This window comes from Pavona decussata, unplaced genomic scaffold, assembly GCF_977016875.1.
Source record: "Pavona decussata unplaced genomic scaffold, jaPavDecu1.1 SCAFFOLD_330, whole genome shotgun sequence".
In the NCBI taxonomy this organism is placed as follows: domain Eukaryota; kingdom Metazoa; phylum Cnidaria; class Anthozoa; order Scleractinia; family Agariciidae; genus Pavona; species Pavona decussata.
In genome coordinates this window covers 1,243,239-1,262,974 of record NW_028145718.1, presented here as the reverse complement: position 1 = coordinate 1,262,974, position 19,736 = coordinate 1,243,239, and the positions used below count along the sequence as shown (strand labels likewise).

At 39.0% G+C, this 19,736-nt stretch overlaps 2 protein-coding genes across 3 annotated transcripts in view; one reads left to right on the top strand and one right to left on the bottom strand.

Moving 5' to 3' along the window:
- Positions 1-484: 484 nt before the first annotated feature.
- On the bottom strand, positions 485-17,429 carry LOC146453501 (pyruvate kinase PKM-like). The gene is made up of 9 exons (XM_085096673.1): positions 17,299-17,429; positions 14,812-14,981; positions 14,476-14,567; positions 11,975-12,091; positions 10,363-10,692; positions 8,839-9,117; positions 6,724-6,823; positions 5,653-5,872; positions 485-2,890 (listed from the first exon to the last, which is right to left on the bottom strand). Exons 2-9 carry the CDS (start codon positions 14,972-14,974, stop codon positions 2,533-2,535), a joined length of 1,659 nt encoding a protein of 552 aa, XP_084952799.1. The 5' UTR covers positions 14,975-14,981; positions 17,299-17,429; the 3' UTR covers positions 485-2,532.
- A 125-nt stretch (positions 17,430-17,554) lies between these two features.
- The window catches only part of LOC146453500 (uncharacterized), a 28,909-nt gene continuing 26,727 nt past the window's right edge, over positions 17,555-19,736 (top strand). For both annotated transcript variants that reach the window (XM_085096672.1, XM_085096671.1), the window contains exon 1: positions 17,555-18,843. In XM_085096672.1, the coding sequence (XP_084952798.1) occupies positions 17,740-18,843 (1,104 nt within the window). In that variant the 5' untranslated portion in view covers positions 17,555-17,739. The remainder of the gene's footprint in view (positions 18,844-19,736) is intronic.

Here is a 19,736-nt window from a genome sequence, read left to right as displayed (position 1 = left end):
GGACGAATTTTGTCTTCTGTTCATATATATGGGAAATTTAATTCCGGTTACCGAGATGAAAAATGTCCAAAACGCTTCCAAAATACCCGTGGAACCACGTTCCAACTTGTTAGCGACCTTACAAGCCATGCGCAGTCGAAAATGTTTCGTCCCGGACAGTCCCGGTATCCGGGCTGGAGTGTTCATATAGGAAAAATTTCCAACTCGGTGATCTCGGCCAGCCCGCCTTCTCATATGAACACATCGAAATTTTTGTAAAGAAACGAGTGGCGAGGCGAGATCTCGGAAACCGAGCCAACCCGGTTGACCGGGCTCATATGAACAGGCCCTAATAAATCCCGAAAATAGCGAGCCCCCGAAAGTAGCGAGACCAAGTTCTTTTTAATTACGTTATACACATACCGAATGCCTATATGTTGTTTTCCAATCCATAGTCAAATTTTAAATGTACATTACTAACATCTTCGTGCACTGACAAATTGCCCACGATAAGAAACTTTACTTTATTACTTGGGTATCACTGTTACATACCCTCTGTACATAAAATTAAACGCCATCTTTATACATAGGAATACAAACAAAATGTTTTTTTTTTTTAATATTGTTTTTTTTTTTCAGTTTGGAAAAAAGAGCTAGCGCTAGCTTTGTTTCATGGTTTTCGTTTCCCGAAAATAACGACCCCGAAATTAACAAACCCAAAAGGCTGCTAATTCCGAAAGTAACGAGGGTCGCTACTATTGGAACTTTACGGCCGGTATATATCATGCACAATCTCGGCTCTGTACTGTAGCAGGCTGCGGGAGGCATTGTTTTCCTAAAAGTGCCATATCACGCTGCTAGGATAGCACTCTTCCCAGTTATGTCGAATTATGCCAAACTTTCCAAATTATGCTCATAGATTGTAAAATTATGCTCACAAAATGACAATGTTTCTGCGTATAAAGAGAGAAAAGATAATTCAGATGTAAAAACATTACAATGTTTATGAGTTTTTCGAATATGGCATATTTATAAACTTTATTGCTTTACAACATTTGGCCTACTCGGCAATCATAATAGCTACTCTACACATTTATAGTAACTTGTACAAAGTCAAAAGGAATGTAACATTCAACTCATCAAGACAACGGACCGTATCCTCTACAGTTCTCTCTGTTTCAGCTAGTTTCTATTCAATCAGTATTCGTCGTTTCAACTCCCTTAGCACTCTCTGTGCTGTATCATTACGCTTGCTTGCTATAGTCAACAAGTGCACTCTTTTGCTGATCGTTGAATGCAGCTAATAGCATGGAGAATGCTCGCTCGGCTAAAGCAGAGAAAGAAGTCGACTGAATAGTCAAGTGGGCAGGTCAAAATACTTCCGGTAGTTACCAGATCTAATGAATAACTAAACACAACTTGTTGCCATCATTCTAATTCCGTGAAACAAAGGCACTAAAAAACAAGAATGAAACTATTTCCTAGCTTTGATGCTTCAAAAAGTGTTAAAATCTTATAATTATGCTCGACCAGTACTTTTTTGAAAAAATATACTCGTTTGCCCCAATTATGCCAAAATTATGCTTCCACAATGGGCCAAGCCCTAGCTGCCTCTAGGCATGATGTTTTTCAATATCAATAAGTATGACTGGGGATTCCCTACTACTGCTAACTCTTATAAAGCGCTCTTATCGACTATGATCAACCTCCGTTCTCGATTTCGCCGCTATTTCAATTTGACTACCGAAGCGTGAATTCTCGAGCACGAATCGCGTGAGGGCACCACGTATCACTTTCCAGTTTCTCGCTCGCTCCAGACCGCCAGTGTTCTAGGCTTCCATCTTCATTTTATAATTTCATCGTAATTTTAACGGAAAAACCACAATATCAACAAAGAAAATCACCAGCTCTGCTTGGGTGGCCTGTCTCGATGTACCACCCACTTTTCAGAACACAAACTCAAGAAAAGCAAGGCAAACAGCCACGAGAATGAAATTTCTATCCCAGAAATAAAAGGATTTAAACGTTGACCACAAAAGGTGAAATGTCAACCGTCTCAAGGCAAAAAGTCTACCGATGGAAAAAAAATTATACTCTATTACCAATTGTCAACGAAGACAAAACAGAATTTTCCAATTGAACTAACGCGTCAGTGAAACTTAACCGTCAACATAACACGTATTTTATAGTTGAATTCGTCGATGATGAAATAACTGCATACACTTATAGTTGCGTCTGGCAACATGTTTTTGCCGACCTTCTGCGAAAATGGCACAGGGATTCATGTTCAAACTTAGCTGTCTAACGCGCGTTTGCAGAAAACTGAACTACATGTACTTCAGTCGTTCCCGCCAAATTTTTAAAAGAGCTTAAAATACCTTGCTAGGATAGTTTGGCTCGTTCTCTTGTCAGGCAATGAACCAAATAAGACCAAAACAGACTATCCCCTGAAATCATGACACATGAGAACTATAGGACTAGGTTCATGTGTTTCCGACTTCGTCTTAAATACATATCTTTTAATGCAAGTGAACTTCTCGACCACCTGCTCACTTAACGTGGATGCATAAGTCCTTTGAGATCCGCAGATTCTGACAAGCTCTTGGCGATGTGAATCTTCTCCTCCATAGCTGTAAGAATCCGAATGGTGTTGGTATGAGCAGCACCTGCCTTCCATCCCGACACAAACACGAATGGGTTTCCCAGTTTTATGAAGCCCATCCTTTTGCCCATATCCAGCGCGAATTCAAGCCTCTCGTCGTGTTCCTCCAGCACGTTGCTTTTGGGTGGTCTGTCGTAAACGAGCGGGAAACAGCCGCGATACAAGTGCATCTGGCGAGCGACGCGCGCATCACGGGTCACCACTATGATTGGACAACGGGGCCGGAAGCGCGATACCACCTCAGCAGTCCTAACAAGATGGAAAAACATTAGTTTCAAAGAAGGTTGAGAAACGGAAGGCGAGTGAGTATTTGTGCGGTTTTCAATTCAGTATCGAAAAGTAATTCCGCATTCGTTTTAGTTTTGCTTCACGCTCTATGCGCCCTATGATTAGTTCGCAAAGCTCGCGCCATTTTCTTAGCCACTGGTAAGCCAAATTATACTCAATCGTGATTGGATCCAAGGCGTTTTCCCGCGCTTGACGCAGGTTACATGTATTTCCTTCGGATTCTGATTGGCTCATTGTGCTGTTTACGTCAGCTGGGATTGGTAAGAGTTATTTGCACTTTGGCTTTGTTTTTACGACACTCAAAATGAAAACCGCTCCAAAGATCTTGTGTTTACTTTAAACTTAGTAGGTTTATTTCGAAGATGGATAAAAGTTTCCGAATGATTTCAGCCCTATGTACCGGCTTCACTTTTTCCACTGATTGATTGCGTTGTCTGAAATTGTTGGTTGGTCAGATGTTTTCTGTGTGTGCTTAACGTGATACGGGAGGCACACACAGTCGAACCGTTTCGAGCGGTCACACTCTATTAACCGGTCACGGCGGTCACTTGTTCTAAACGGTCACTTTGTAAAAGGAAACCACTCAAATATCGTAACAAATAGCGTGCTAGGCAATTGAATTTCTAATAACCTACAATACTGACTGTACGATCTTGGCGATAATGTTTTATAGGTCAATTACTATACCAAGTTCTCTTTTGTTATACCATGTTATCGCTGCAGTTTCTTGACCAAGTAAGTGATTTTGTGAGCGCTCTTGTGCATAAAGTTTACACTAAGTTATCAAATGTTACATAAAATGTCACTTTTATGTGTATTCTGTGCAAGCTGTATTAAGCGGTCACTTAGCCATTCCCCGGGGTTGACCGCTTAATACAGTTTCGACAGTAATTACTGAATACTACAGCACTGGTTTTAGTATTAAAAAGTGAAAAGACAGTGGGAAAAATGGTTTCGTTTGTTTACAGTTACTCTACCAGCTTTCTGAAGGATAAATACTGACACTTTAGATAGAAATGGTGGCAAAGTTCTAACCATGTATCCTGGAAAGATCAAACTGATTTTAGGTCGTCCTTCCTCTAAGATAATCACTTCAGGGGATCAGGGCACGAAATTAACTTTTTTCTTAAGGAGACATTTGGCTCCTAAATATTCCAAAGTGGTCGCCAAGTCCAAAAAGTTAGTAGCCATTTTTTCCAAAACGAAAACAAAAAATATTGAAAATGCGTTATCATGGATGACAATATCAAATCGATCGTAAGCTTTCCTAGCATTAGGAATGCCTGGACGGTTTTGTTGATGTCTAAAGAATAGCAAACGACAATTCTGGTCAAAGTAAAAAATGAACATCACCAACATTTCATCACATGGTAAGTTTTTTTTTAATTTTTGGAAATTATTCAAAATGAGCTCAACAGCCACGAGCAAACGCAAGACTCATTTTCGTCTCATGACGCCCACCAAAACCAACGAAACAACATTGAAAAGACAGTTGCCATCAGCAGAAGTAATTGTAGCTGCTATTTCTTGTCGTAAAGGAATATCCTCTAGCACCAGGGACATTGCCAATTTGTCTTTCGGTAATCCCACGTGGCCATGGAGGGGCAAGGTGCAAAAAAACTTTTTCTTGTCGGCATATGTTTCTTCCACGACCCGTGCGAATTCCAAAACCTCATCCCCGGTCCCGGTTGTACGCGCACCAATATTTGAAATAAATTTTTCCGATCCTCGTCGACGCTCATTTTAAATTTAAATCACTTTCATTATGAAAGTCCAAGCAACGGAATCCGCTATCTTGGATTTTCAGAGGTCTCATGCGGTCATGTTCTGAGCCCGCAATATGTACTGTTAGCAAAAGGGACATTTGAATCCACAATATACAACGTAGCGTCTAAATTATCCAAGATGGCGGATGTTGACGGAGAGTTCGTGACGGTTTTGCTACAAATAAACCTCACCATTCGCACCGATTTTTTCGAGCTTTATTTTATTGCACAATACATAAAAGTAGGATAAAGCAAAGGGCTCTGGTCGCCAATGTGGCGACTAACTTTCGAATCTTGGTCGCCAACACGGAAAACTTAGGCGCATTGGCGACTGTATCAGGCGCAATTTCGTGCCCTGGGGATATCTTTTGCTTGGTGTTGAAGGAGCATTTCAGCTCAAGGCGTAAGGTTCTTAGTTGTAAGTTCGGCCGGCAAAGTTTTGATCCGAAAGTTTAAAAATCTCCATAAGCAAGTCACCAAATACGAGCTGACTGAACTATGACAAGATTGAAAAGGTCTCCATTGTAACGAATAGGTCCAATGTTCGCACTGCTCTGAAGTCCTCTTGTTGAGTCGCTCGGTTTACCAAACAAATTAACAAATCGACGGCAGTTTTCAATGGTCTATATTGTCTTATACTCTTATAGACCATAAAATGACGTCATAAAATGTTCAAAACTCAAGTGGAACCACAAGCGTGGTTTGAGCATTTTATGGCGTCATTTTATGGTCTATAAGAGTATTGACCATAGAAAACTGCCGTCGATTTGTTTTTTACAATATCATGGGAAAAGTACTAGTAAAATTGGCGCTATTTGCTGTTGAGAAAGCGCGCGCGTTACATCTTTCATCATTTTTATTGTCTGTACTCTTATAGACAATAGCTACGAGCCAATCAGCGCGCGAGAATTTTGACAGTTATTGATCACAGGTTACACTGTAACATAGGGCACTTACTTTCCTCTGTGAGTCAGACAAATGATACACGCCGCATTGGCTGTAAATGATGCTGCTACGGCTGCTATTGCGGTTGTTTCATGAGTGTCTGTGACTCTGTGCATCGTGTGTCTCAAATCATCAAACAGTTGTCGGTGAAAAATAGCGGCCTCAGCTTCACGGCAGATCTTATGCATCATGGCAGTAGCTTGTACAGGGTAGCGACCTTTTGCGGTCTCACCTGGAATCATGAACAAAAAAAGGATGAATAAAAAAACAGAAGGAGCCGGGAGAAGCAGCAGAAGCGACGTAATTCTCCTTGCGACTTTGACTGTTTTTCTAAAATAAACGGCTTCTTGACTTTATCGGCGTTTTGGACTTTATACAAGAAAAGGGAAAAATAAATCCAGGGAGCTTAAGCACTGAGGTTCATGAGCCACGGGCGGCAACCGAAAGTCGAATGTTTCCTTTTTTCGCGTGGTTTTGTTCCTTACCACGGACAGGAAAAGCCCTTGTTGATGAATGTGGCTCGACGTTACAAATGCGACGGCTTCAAAACGCTCCAAAAAGGGAAAAATTCAATTTTCGGTTGCCGTCCGTGGTTCAAAAACGTCTGTGCTTAAGTTCCCTTAACTCAGTATCGACGCAGTCTATCTACATTCCTCGGAAGAGAGAAAAGCCAAGAGCGGAGATATCTTGTTCATCCACAAGAATACGTGCCTGTTTGAAAGCGGTTTTTTTTTCACGGATGGACATAAATGGGTCGAAAACGACCAAAAAAACAAACAAAGAACAAACGTATGGCAAAAAACGGGGATTGGAGCACTTATGAAATTCACCCTGACTTTCACAGACATTCCGATTATAAAATGGGAGAAAAATGGAGTGGGGGATTTTTTTCTCGTTTACATGGGTCAATAAATAAATAAATGGATAAACAAACGAACGAACGAACGAACAGATAAATAAATAAATAAATAAATAAATAAATAAATAAATAAATAAATAAATAAATAAATAAATAACTGTTCATTTTTGGCGATGTAGTTGGTAAAACGTATTTGAGTGTTGACATATATCTGATGTGCTAACCTGAAAGCATAACGCAGTCTGCTCCATCCAGGATTGCATTGGCCACATCTGAACTCTCGGCACGTGTTGGACGAGGATTGTGAATCATGCTTTCCAACATCTGTTGGTGAAATAACGCAATTTACAATCTTTTATACGGGTCTGTAAAACAATGGCGCATGCTTTGATTGATTAGCAGTCGTGTTTCCATAACTCTGTCGAAAATGCTATTTCAATCATGGGTCATTTTATGAAAGAAATAGAAAAAGTGTTATCCTGGTTAGAAACACTCATAGAAGTTACGGAGAGCGCCAAACAGAACTACCAACACTCGCCCACAGCTTGAAAATCAACTGACAGGCGTCCTGTACCTCTTTCATCGCTAATTTTTCTTTTACATCTTATATTTAAATTTACATCTCGTAGAAAACAGTTGGCAAAAATAGGGACTTACGAAAACACGAGGCCGACGGAAACAAGAGCATCAATAAAGAAAAGGCTTAATGAGCAAAGCAATGTCTGTACGCGTGCGTTAGAAATCTTCGGCCAAACAACAACGTAAAATGACAGCGTGTAAGGTTTTGTGGAGAACGTGAGCACACGACGGTGAGGTTCTCACTCTCTGTGCTACTAGTACCGTTCCTGCCAGTTCTGTTATTGGTTAGTTAGGTCACATTCTTAAAGTTGAACGAATTGGAATGCTCACGATGTAGTACAAGTAACGCGAACCTTTTTTTTCAAGAGACGTTTTCCTTTAGGTTGCAGACCTGGTTGCATAAAGTCCCTGATTATCAAGAATGGAGACCCGCAGACAGATAAGTCAGCTCATACGGAATTTTCCCATTGTAATAATGCTGGCCAAACATTTGAAACAAAATCTCAATGACTCTTATTCAATGGATGATGAAAACTGATGTTAGGTTCACTCACACACAAAAATTACAACAGACTGTTAACAGCATAATTTCAGTAATTCTACAAAAACTCATTAATAATTCATAAGCCCGTTGACCTATCAGATGGTCGATAATACATAACATGCATTGACTTTATATCGATAAACCTCCTCCTTATTAGTATGCGGTGTTTTATCAGCTGATAAAACGCCCCTCATTAGTATGCGGTGTTTTATCAGCTGATAAAACACTCCTCATCAATATGCGGTGTTTTTCTCCTATGCAAATTTCCAACGTTCATAAAAGCATAATTGTTATGAACTCTAGCGACACACGCTTTTCCAGGAATGTTTTTGAAGCCGTTCAAAAACTCCTAGCACGTGTTTTATCTAAAACAACTCGGCTGCACCTCGTGGTTTTAAACCCGATAAAACACTGCGGCTCGTTTTTAACTCGTGAATGCGCGTAGCGCAATGAACGAGTTGTTATAGCGATAGCTGACTGTTGACTTGGTTGGTTGGTCGGTCGGTTTTGTCGTTAACTTTCGGGCGTGCGCAGTGAATGAGTTTTACATTCAATTAGTGGAAAAAACACGCGAACATTTATTTGTTCACGGCGCATCAGGAAATTCTCATTCAATATGTAGAGAATAATTTGACGATCTTATTTAGCAAGAGCTTGTCATAGTTCATTATTTTTACTTGAGGATTACGTGGACTGAACTCCAAAGGAAAAATTTCACGCATTTATGTCGAGCATGAAATGTAGAGCGATACTTTGTTGAACAGATTTCCCTTCGTGAGATCAGCTAGCCCTACAGTAATTTTGTAATTTTAATTCCCAAAAAAACTTCACTTGCCCATCGGGCAAGTGATGGTTAGAATCCACTAGCCCGATCGCAAAATCCAGTAGCCCCGGACTATCGGGGAGACTATCAGGGACACGAATTTGCATGACGTAGCTACACATAGCGTGCTTCTATGAACTTTGAATCAAAAAACACGTGATTTTTTTTTAATCAGCGCATCAGAATAATCTTATTCAATCTGTAGAGAAAAGTTTGACAATCATTTTTATAGTACAAGAATGGTTATTTTTCGTTACATAATCGGGCAAAGATATAATTTCTTTTAGCTTTCAAGGAAGTTTCCATAGCCGTCTAAATTTCAATTACTATGTGTCATCTGCATTCACGAGTTGGCTCACAGGAGCCTTTGATTAAACATTAAATAAAACTCACCTGTGTAGCGCATATGACTGGCTTTCCATTCTTGTTGCATCGACCAATCATCATCTTCTGAGCCAAAAATACTTTTTCTGGAGGAATTTCGATGCCCAGGTCTCCTCGTGCCACCATAATACCATCAGCAGCATGCATGATGTCATCAAATTTCCTCACTCCTTCGTGATTCTCAATCTTGGCTATAATCTTTATCTCTGCTCCTTTTTGACCAAGCACTTTGCGGATGTCTCTAATGTCTTGAGCTTTGCGAATAAACGAAGCAAATATCATGTCCACCTAAAAAAATGACAAGCACACAAATTTAAGATGAAAGTTAAAACAGACACAGGACTCAACGTAAATTATTGTCCCAACATTGTCTCCTGCCAGTGTCAATTTGTTGGAACATCATTGTTACAATCGTGTCTCCCACAAGGCACTGATGTTGTCAAAAAACACTGAAGGGCAGTTGGGGGGGGGGGGGGGAGGAGGGGGTATATCACCAACCTCTGCCACTAGTTGTAGCCTTTTCCATGTTACAGACGTTACTAGTTAATATTGGGTGAGGCCCAACACAAAGAACAACAACAAATCGCCAGTGGAAAGGGTTATACAATGTACAAGGAGTCAACAGCCCTACCTATCCAAGGTGTGGAGAAATTTTTGAAATCATGACATGGACATTGATTTTGACATGGACGCAGTGTGGACAAATGGTTAGAGGTGCAGACTTGTAATCCAAAGGTGCCATATTCAAGTCCTCTCGCTGACCACTTAGCTAGATTTTTTCAGGATAGTCCCCTGTTTAAATCCTTGACCGCACTTTGTAAAGAGCCAAATGAGTATTACTCCTCTCCCCTGGATAGGATGCTAGTCCATCACAGGAAACTCAGCATGAAGTGACTAGGAGTATAGCCCACGTTGGAGTGATGGCCTGGGTCGAGAGTAACTGCCCAAGCGATTGTGGGATTGTTTGGGGGGAGGCTGAATGCGATGATAATAGCCAACGTCCCCCAAACCTTCCCACAATCGCTTGGGCTATCACTCTTTTTCAAAGTGGGCTATTTCTACCGCTGCTGCTGCACTATAACTCAAGACCTGGAATACCCTTCCTTATGGCCTTATCAGTTTGCTTAATATTGCCACTTTCAAGCAAACAATGCCTCATAATTCAATGAGCTGAATATTAAACTCACCCACTTAATCCATGCTTTTACTTGAAAACATGTAATAAATGATGAGGAAGCCTAACTTAATAAGTTTCTGTAGTTTTGCTAAGCTTCATCACCAATTTAATTTTAAGATCTATGTACTTCCTTTTTATTATTCCTCGCTGTACTAGGCAATCAAATAAATAAATAAAAAATAAATATTGTTGGTAATATGTGCAACAAACAATTGCGAGCCTGTTGTACGACAAGATGGACAATGATGCTGCCCTCATGACTTGCCTTAACTTTCCCGCATTGCTTGTTTGTCTATGGACCTACTTTTGTAAGAATTTAATATAAATAAGATTTTACTGCTCAAGGAAATTCTTACTTCCTGTTCAACACCAAACTGTATATCCTTTATGTCCTGTTCTGACAATGCTGGCAGATCCACTTCAACATTAGGCAGATTCACACCCTTTTTGCTGCCCAGTTTTGCATCATTCAGCACCCTGGTTAACAAATGCTTTTCAGCTTTTTCCACCACTTGCAGTGATATTAAACCATCATCCACATAAATAATCCCTCCCACATCCATGACCTTTGTGATATTCCCATAGTCAACATAGATGGTCTCCTCATCTCCTTGGTCATAATATGCTTTGTCTGTGGTGAGTGACAGTAATTGATCCTTGGAAAGAGAAATTTCTCCACTGCTCCCCTAAAAATGTAGATCATAACATGTCAGAATTAGGGATCAAAGGTCACATTTGTCCTTGGGGATGCAGCTAAGATTTTCAACAATTGAAATTTCATTAATCACAGGCAGAAAATTTAGGCCACAACAATTAACCATTCACTCCCACCCGTTTTCAGAAAACGATATTTCTGCCTGTCCCTTATTAATACGCAAGTTGTGGTCAAATCATCTAAAATATGTTTTGCAGTACAGAAAGTAAGCATTTTGTTAAAATTTAAAGGCCATTCCTGCAAAATTATATTTTGGGCATCTGCATGATCCAATGCGATAGTTTTTTAATGGGAAAAAATGGCAACCTGAAGAGCTTTTTGTCTTGTTCTCGAATAGCCCTGTTGCTTTCATTTTCTTCTTTTTTTTCTTTTCACCTTTTGTTGGCATCTTAGCTATTGAGCAGACATTCCCTGTGATGGAAAAAGTGTGGCCTAATTCTGACTTAGTGTCCCTGGATAAATAAAGCTTAGCATCATCATCATCATCATCATCATCATCATCTGCGGAAATTGCACATATTTCTTCCATTTTTCTAGGGAAAATTCCTGGGTTTTCTTGTATGTAACACTGGCCTGATTCAGATGAAAGTTCTCCTAAAGTCATGAATTGGAAGATCTTAGAGCCACTGCATTAGCTCATTATCACCTTTCACAATTTAAACCAGTGATGTCATTCCCTGCTAGCAGAGGCCTCTTTTCCCTTGTATTCACTGAACTGACGGGCGCGAGGAAAAGAGACCTCTGCCCTGGGTCAAAAGGGACTTCGATTCAACCACCATCCATAGTCTTGGACGATGCTTACATGCTCCTTGTATTGTTTGCTGACTGTGACTCTAGCCCACTGTCTCTCATGCTTTCGTTTACAGTTACTCCGCTGTCATTTAGTGAGCCAGCATAGTAACATGGCATCATGTGATGTTCAGTTACTAGGTAACCGTGGTGCATGCTCAACAACGGTCTGTTTTGACCCAGGGCAGAGGTCTCTTTTCCTCGCACCTGTCAGTTCTGCGAATACAACAGAAAAGAGGCCTCTGCTAGAAGGGAAATGATGTCATGGAAAGCACAAGAAGCCTGGTCCTCCATGGGTGGTTAGGGACAGTATAGGGTGAATGGGTTAAAAGGAAGGTTGTTTCAGCCTGAAAAATCATGAAATTCAAGCCTTCAGGGATACTAGGTATATTAGAATAAAACAGCAAGAAGAATCAACCTAAGCAAGTGAAAGCAGCTGATCATAAAGCTGATTTAACACTCACCGCTTTTAGCAGCCCAGTTCTTATCTCAGGTCCTTTTGTATCAAGTGCAATAGCCACAGCATGAGGCCATTCTTCAACTGCTGCCTTCCTCACTAACTGGATGGTTTCTGCATGATACTTAGAAACAAAACAAAATAATAAAATCAACAAAACAGGTATTGTCTGGTATTAACAATAATGAACATCAACTTCAAATAATTTTTGAAAATACAAACTAAATTTGATTACAATAGCTAAACCAGGATCACCATCACCCAAGAACTCGAAATCTGACTTCTTCATGATGATTTACCAAAACACAAGCACAGCAACACTCCGGATGAGCCATGCCTTAAGTTAAGAAGCTCAAATTTTGGAAATTTATTTATGTTTTTTTTCAAGAGTCAAGAACTTCGCAGTCCAACCATAAGAAAGCTAAATACCGTATTTACCCGTGTATAATGCGCACTTTTTTTACGACATTTGAGGCTGAAAAATTACACTGCGCATTATACACGGAACCTTTTGTTTCCCAAGCGCTACTCATTTGCATAAACAAAAGAAACAACAGCAGATGGCTGTTTCCAAGACTGTTGTTATGACAAGAATATAAACTACCTATCACAGCTGTTTAATTACAATCAATAAACAACAATCGGTATTTAAAGACAATGTTGTCAAGTATCTTTATTTCAATCACTGTTAACTTACATGATCGATTATGGCGACGAAGCGACAAAGTTATACGATATCAGAAAAGTTAAAGATTATACAGTTTGCAGAAGAACACGGAAATCGAGCAGCCCAGAGAGAGTTTGGAATTGCAGAAAGTAACCTTCGTTTGTGGCGCAAGTCCAAAGAAAATCTTCAGAAAATGCCGAGACTTCAACGTGCCGATCGTGGAAGAAAAGCAGCTTGGCCTCGACTCGAACAAGATCTGATGGCTTGGATTACGGAGAAACGAAACAATGGACTAGCGATACTACCGGCCATGGTTAGGCTCAAGGCATTTGAAATTTCCAAAGATCCAAAGTACGAGATTCCTGCTGGTCAGTTTAAGGCTTCCAACCACTGGTGTCAACGGTTTATGAAGAGAAACGGCTTGTCTTTGAGGCAGAAAACAACGTTGGCCCAGCGTCTTCCCCCAGACTATGAAGAGAAAATCGTGCAGTTTCAGCAGTTCATTATCAAGCAGCAAAGAGCCCACAGCTACCCACTTCATCTTGTGGCAAACATGGACCAAAGTCCAATTCAATTTGACATGCCCTCAAATCGAACTGTCAATAAAACTGGCGAGAAAACTGTGAAGATTCGGACAACTGGAAATGAAAAGAATCGCCTGACGGTTGTCTTGACATGCGCAGGAGACAGTTCCAAGCTGAAACCGCTGGTTATTTTCAAATGCAAAACCATGCCGTGACAGAACTTTTTAATGACTCCGAGTCAGAGTCAGAGTTCGAAGGATTTTAAGCTATCGGTATTATTGTAAATAGGCCACTAGGATCATTGCTTGTAAGAAAAAAAGTTGAGCTTTTCTTCTGTAAACTTAAATTTTACGGGTACTTGCAATAAACTGTTATAATGAAGAATATTTTGTTGTATTTTGCGCTGAAAATGTCTCGGTTTGTGGCTTTAATAACAATAGGAATTACAATTTTTTTCTAGAAAGTGTCTTGAAAAATAGGGTGCGCATTATATACGGGTGCGCATTATACACGGGTAAATACGGTAGTCCTTCAACAAAGTCCATACCTGTAGATCTACATGTATTGAATGTTTAAACAGAACTTTCAGTAATACATTTGGCTCTTACAAGAAAGCAGCTTTTCCTTTTAGGCTGGCATCTTTTTATTCATTTGACAAGTAAGTATTTTCACTCGGTTTGTTTACGCAAAAGTAATAATTCAGATTTCCCCCAAGGTTAGTAACCATGCATTTGATTGGAAGAGGGAAAATTGGAGACAAGTAGTTTGCATACATGGCAACTACACATTGCTTAAATTATTATTAAAAGTCTGTTATTAAAATAATGTAGTTTAATTAACAGATTACTAAAAGGGCACCTTTTGGAGAGACAACAAATGAAAACATACATGTACATGTAGTGGCCAGTTGCCATTCTGTTATGGTTTTGTACAGTTCTGGTCATTGTTTAGCTAAAATGAACTTCACATTTGTCTTTAAATTTACAGAGCCCTCTTTAAGCCATCCTTGCAGATAAAATGAATTAGAGTTTGTTTAAGAAGAGTAACATTTTATTCGAGATACATAGAGCCATTTTCACCCAGAAATTGGCTGTATTTTTGACCAAAACTCAAAAAAAAAAAAAAAAAAAATCAACCCTAAATTTGGCATACGCTTTAAATAATAATTATTTATTGAGGTGTTGGCAAATTTTCTCCAAATCAAGATACAAGAGACAACATTTTTTAAGTCATCATTTCACCTAAAATGATCACAATTTGGGGGATTACTCCAATGTACACATAGTAGAACCATCATGTAGATTAATAATTATATACCTCATGTGTTCCATGAGAGAAATTCAATCTTGCGATGTTCATGCCATTTTCAATCAGCTGGGAGATGGTTTTTACATCTCGTGAGGCTGGCCCTGACAAGGACATCAACAAAAATGAGTGTGAATTATTCTTTTAATAACTGAATATGCAATATTTGTAATTTTGAAGAGTGAAGAGTAAGGCATGAACTGGAAAGGGGGTTTACTGAAATTGTCAGTGGCTACATGTATCCTACAAAATCATTCTGGGAAAAAAGTTAATTAAAAGAAGTTTTACAGATTAAGTGGTGCATAACAAATGACTTTTCTAAACCAGATCAGGGTATGAATGTCTTACCTAGAGTACAAATAAGACCAGAGTTACGGATGGTACGAGGATCACGATCAATATCCAAATCTGACATGAAGTCCAGATAATTGGTGGCTTGAGTTGCGGCCCAATGCTCCTGCCGCAGATCAATACTCTTTTGATATTCCAAACGTGCACCTCTGGCAGACATGATTTATCTGTGCAATGAAAAATACAAATAACCTTCTGTTAGCTGGCTGCCTGGCAGTTTGAACTCTAAGGTTATTTCAAATGGCTAATACCAGTATTAGCTGTATTTTTTTAAACACTAAATGTTTTTTTGTGGACTATATATGGAGCTAATAAATTAAGTTTGTTAATTTACTTTTGTGTGAGAGTACAAACTTGTACCGGAACACAATGCTTGTTGGGTCCAGGGGCATAATCCCTTAAAAAATAAGCATTTAATTTCCCTGCATTATTGAACTACATGTACCTACTTTAAAGAAAACTATACATTAAGTGACATAAGAATTCTTATTTGATTCATTTGAGCAAAGTCTGGGTTGAAAAATACCATTTGACTGATCTTAACTAATTCTATAAATAATAATTTATTGTATCTGACCTAAAAAGGTATAAAAATACTAACTGTTTTAGCAGCACTTCTCCTGCCTTCAACAGAGTAAAAGACTATTTTATTCACTGTCATAATTTTACCCTGATGAAAGCAACAGAAGGTCTGCTGAAAATTTAGTATTTTTATTAAAACCTTTTCAGGACATATACAATAATTTTTAAGAGTTTTATCATGAACGCTGACAGGCCAAATAGTATATTTGACAGATACTATAAAAGTTTCCAGACAAGACAGTGAAGGGACGGTTGGCACCTGTAATAAATCTGCCCGGGAATGGTTCACTGCTTACATACATTTCTGCAGTTATTGTTTTTTTTTGGCTTGAGGGAACATTGACATAGCAGTCCTGATATAATGAAGACACAACACACCACCCTTTCAGTTAGAAGTTTGACATGTGCAAATCACATGTCAGCTGTACTTTCAAAGAAAATGTTAATTAGTTTCAGAAAATATAAGTACTAATTTCTGTTCAATTATTGATATAGACTCTTCACTTTGCAGAACTGCTGCCGCGTATATTTAACCCATGAATGGTTCACTGCTTATATACATTCCTACAGTTATTGTTTTTGGCCTGAGGCAACACTGACATAGCAGTCCTAATACAATGAAGACACAACACACCACTTTTTCAGTTAAAAGTTTGGCATGTGCAAATCACATGTCAGCTGTGCTTTCACAGTAAGTGATAAATAGTTTCAGAAAACAGAAGTTCTATTTTCTTTTCAATTATTGATATAGACTCTTCAATTTCCAGAATTGCTGCCACGTATATTTTACCAACGACAAGACAAATGAAAAGAATGAAAAACATCACATGCTATCAAAATTTGATGTGTTATCATTGATGATAGTGGAAAATTGCTTAAAATCTAATCCAAAGGACTGGCCAAGCTAGGAAACATTGTTGTAAAAATATTTCTTCTTTCATTCCAGCATTAACTAGCAAACAAATATGCTCTGAAAGCAAAATTTGTGCATCCATGGGAAGTAAAAAGTGGTCTTGATCAGATTAAAAACATTTGCTTGGTCCTAAAACATAACATTTGCTTTCCCAGCATGTTTTTTTTTTCTTTGTCAAACTGGGAAAACATCTGCAACTCAATGATTGTCATTAGCTGCAGCAATATTTCTTAGTGTAGCTCAGCAAGATCTCAAGATCAGAAATATATTCTCCTCCTTAATTTCTGCTGGTCATACCACAAAAATATACATGTAGGAATACCAAGGTTTAAGAGTGTCACGAAGGTTGATATTTGCAAGTATGTGGTTAAAGTCTAAATAGATCAAAAGTTGCTAGCTGGATAGTGACCTGACAGAGAAACAAAACATTCAAGAAACCAATTTATTTGCTCTGAGAAAATGAACTAACAAGTCACACCCTGTTACCGGACAAAACAGTAATCAAAATTATAAACTACAGAATGATTTAATTGTTATGTATTTCCCTTAATTGTAGACATATGAAAACAGTTAAAGATATGAGCCTCAAAGCTAATGCAACGGCATGCTTGACTCTTCATCACAGCTAAATATATTTGCAAGCTCCAAAGGGGGAAAAACACATTGCAAAATTCAGTTTAATTATTAAGCTAAGAGGACAACTCCACAAGCTCGTCCCATATGTCGTTGGTTTGCAAACGTACACCAGAAACACATTGAAGGATCGAAGGACAATTTTCACGACTCCTTTGAACACTTGTACAATAACTGAGGTGCCCTGATTGAGGTGACTGAAACAACGACACAGATCTCGCAACTTGTATTCTGACGGAAAGAAACGCCTCGAAGATCGATACCACTCACAAAATGTATTTTCAGAGTGGATCGAGCTATTGGGGTATTCGTTCGTGGAGTTAGCGTATTCTACCTTCGCACTAAAAAACCCTTACCTTTTCAAGTCACGAGCTAACACGTAAAATACTTTTTCTATCCAGAAACGGAGAAGCGAGCACAAACAGAGTTCCAGTTCCAATGCAAACGACAATTAATTTTGCACTCTTTACCCAGGCCAGTGTGCATGCAAAGCGTGTGAATTTCCACCAATCACCTTCCTGCATACTCACTTCCGTTTAGCATACACGACAACCTTCCGTTCATCCCACGTGACAACAGCTGAAAGTATCTCATGATAAAAACGTCTCTTGAAAACGTCTCAAAAATTGACTCAGTGATGCAACACAATAGGAAATTTGTTTTTGTTGACAGTGCGAAAAATGTGTATTTGTTATTGAGCTGATTTATATCTCGGCGTTTGCTTTTAAAATATAAAATTGGTGGACGGTAAAATGAATAGATTGAAAACATGTCAAGTTTGACGCAATAATTAGTGAATGATTATCGATACCATTTTGCTGCGTACAGGAAATAGACCAGAAATGGCTTTGGAAGAGAAGGCGAAAATTATCATGAAAGAGGCTATTTTAGAAGGAGAAGAAGAAGTGAAGGTGACCCCTCCAGCACGACGAAAGAAAGCGGAAAGGATGAAGAATAAACCGAAGGAAAACTTAACTCAGCGAGCCTGTGAAGACGATACTGAAAACTTGAATGGAGAACATACAGGATTAAACGATGTCAGTTCATTAACGGCTGCCGAGAAAGATGGAACTGAGCCTTGTAAAGACGTATTATCGTCACAAGTTGGCGTTATTAGTAGCACTGAATCGCGTGAAACAGAGAATGGAATGCTAGAAATCAACATTTCTGCGGAAGTCAAGGGTAACGAACGTCCCCTCGAGAATAAGGTTGAAAATTCCATCGTGGAAGCTAAACAATTTGCTGCTCTTGCGAATGAAACAGACTCCGAGTTAAGCTCAAAGGAAAACGAAGAAGTAGCGACAGCTTTTAATGTGCTCAGTGATATTAAAGAGGAACCAAGTGTCCATTTAGAAAGTTGTGTGAGCCCTGATATCGCAAGTGGTAGCCAAGATGATGAGTCTTTCTTCTCTGCTGAAGAAGCGGAAACTACTTCAGAATCTTTACCTAATCTCACGGAAATTGTGATTAAAACAGCTACGGAATCAGAAACCAGCCAAAACCTGCCTTTGGTAAATAGTGAAAATACGAACACAGACGAGGAAACTGTATCCAGTTTAGCACAAGACGTTCAGGAATATTCCAGAACCCCAATTTCCGATTCAAGTGAATGTTTAAACGAGCCGCTGCCGAAAGCGGCAGAAGCTTTGAATAATTCTTGGGAGAATCGTAACATTTTATCCAAAAATAGTGATAAAGAATCTCAGAGTACTGAAATAGCTGTGTTTGATGACAGTGTTACTAGTAGCAGTAACAACCCTGTGAGTATCACGGATAAGTCTCCTGGTGCTATTGGAGGAGAAACAGACACGGACAGTGAAGGGGAATCATCATCCAGTTCCAATACAAGCTCTGAGGGGGAGTATGATGTGGGTTATTTTGAACTGAAACGTGGTATTCAGGTTAGTAAGTACTGTCATGAAATGGTGTTCCTGTATAAAGCATTTAGGATAGATGAATGCATACCTCAGATCAGTTATATAGTAAAAAAATTGGGATTGATTTCCACACCCATACATTTTAGGTAAGGGAGTTGGTTTCTAAAGAAATTGTGGTGCTGCACCAGATGAGGTGTAAAAACAAATATTTGGTTACATAACTAAATTTGGCCACCGTAAAGAGACTCTAGCGCTATTGTCTTGAGCTCAAAAAGTCAGCTCTCGAATCTCTTTTATGGTTGCCAAATTACTTTATTATCAACTCCGTTCATAAAGCCAAAATATTCACTTTGAACTATACACTAATGTATATTTGTTGTGGTCCAATTTATTTTATCCTTGGTTCAATTTTTCTTTTTCTTTGTTTTACTAATACATTACCATATACAAAAACAAAAGAAAATAAAAATTAAAGCAAAGATAAAATTCAAGGATAAAATTCAACCACAACATATTCACCACTGTTATACTAACCCTTGTGCACTAACAGAAGCATGAACAGAGTTTGAGTCGGAAATACACAGGAATTATGTTTGGGGCTGTGCAGAAATTTTGCCGAACACTGTGTTCATCGTTACATGGATTAGGTGAATAAAAATCTGAGCATTTGTGTGAGTTGAACCGGTGACCTTCTGCACACTTGTTTGATGCTCTTGCTGTATGGCGACAGTATGTGAAACACAGAACGTGAAACATGCCCGGTGTAGTGTTAGCATAATTAGTAATGGTAAAAGCATCGTGTGGCGATTTATGTGCAACCAGGGTAGTCATTTAGGGCCGTTAAACTTGGAACACCTGTTACAGCTGAATACATGTACCTTCAATGGGTCCTTGATGTTACAGGTGATCTTAACTTT

Coding starts and splice junctions, on each gene's coding strand:
- LOC146453501 (XM_085096673.1), bottom strand. CDS start 14,974: ATGTCTGCCAGAGGTGCACGTTTGGAATATCAAAAGAGTATTGATCTG. Junction 14,568..14,811: donor TGGTCTTATTTGTACTCTAG/GTAAGACATTCA, acceptor TGTCCTTGTCAG/GGCCAGCCTCACGAGATGTA. Junction 12,092..14,475: donor TCTCTCATGGAACACATGAG/GTATATAATTAT, acceptor TTTGTTTCTAAG/TATCATGCAGAAACCATCCA.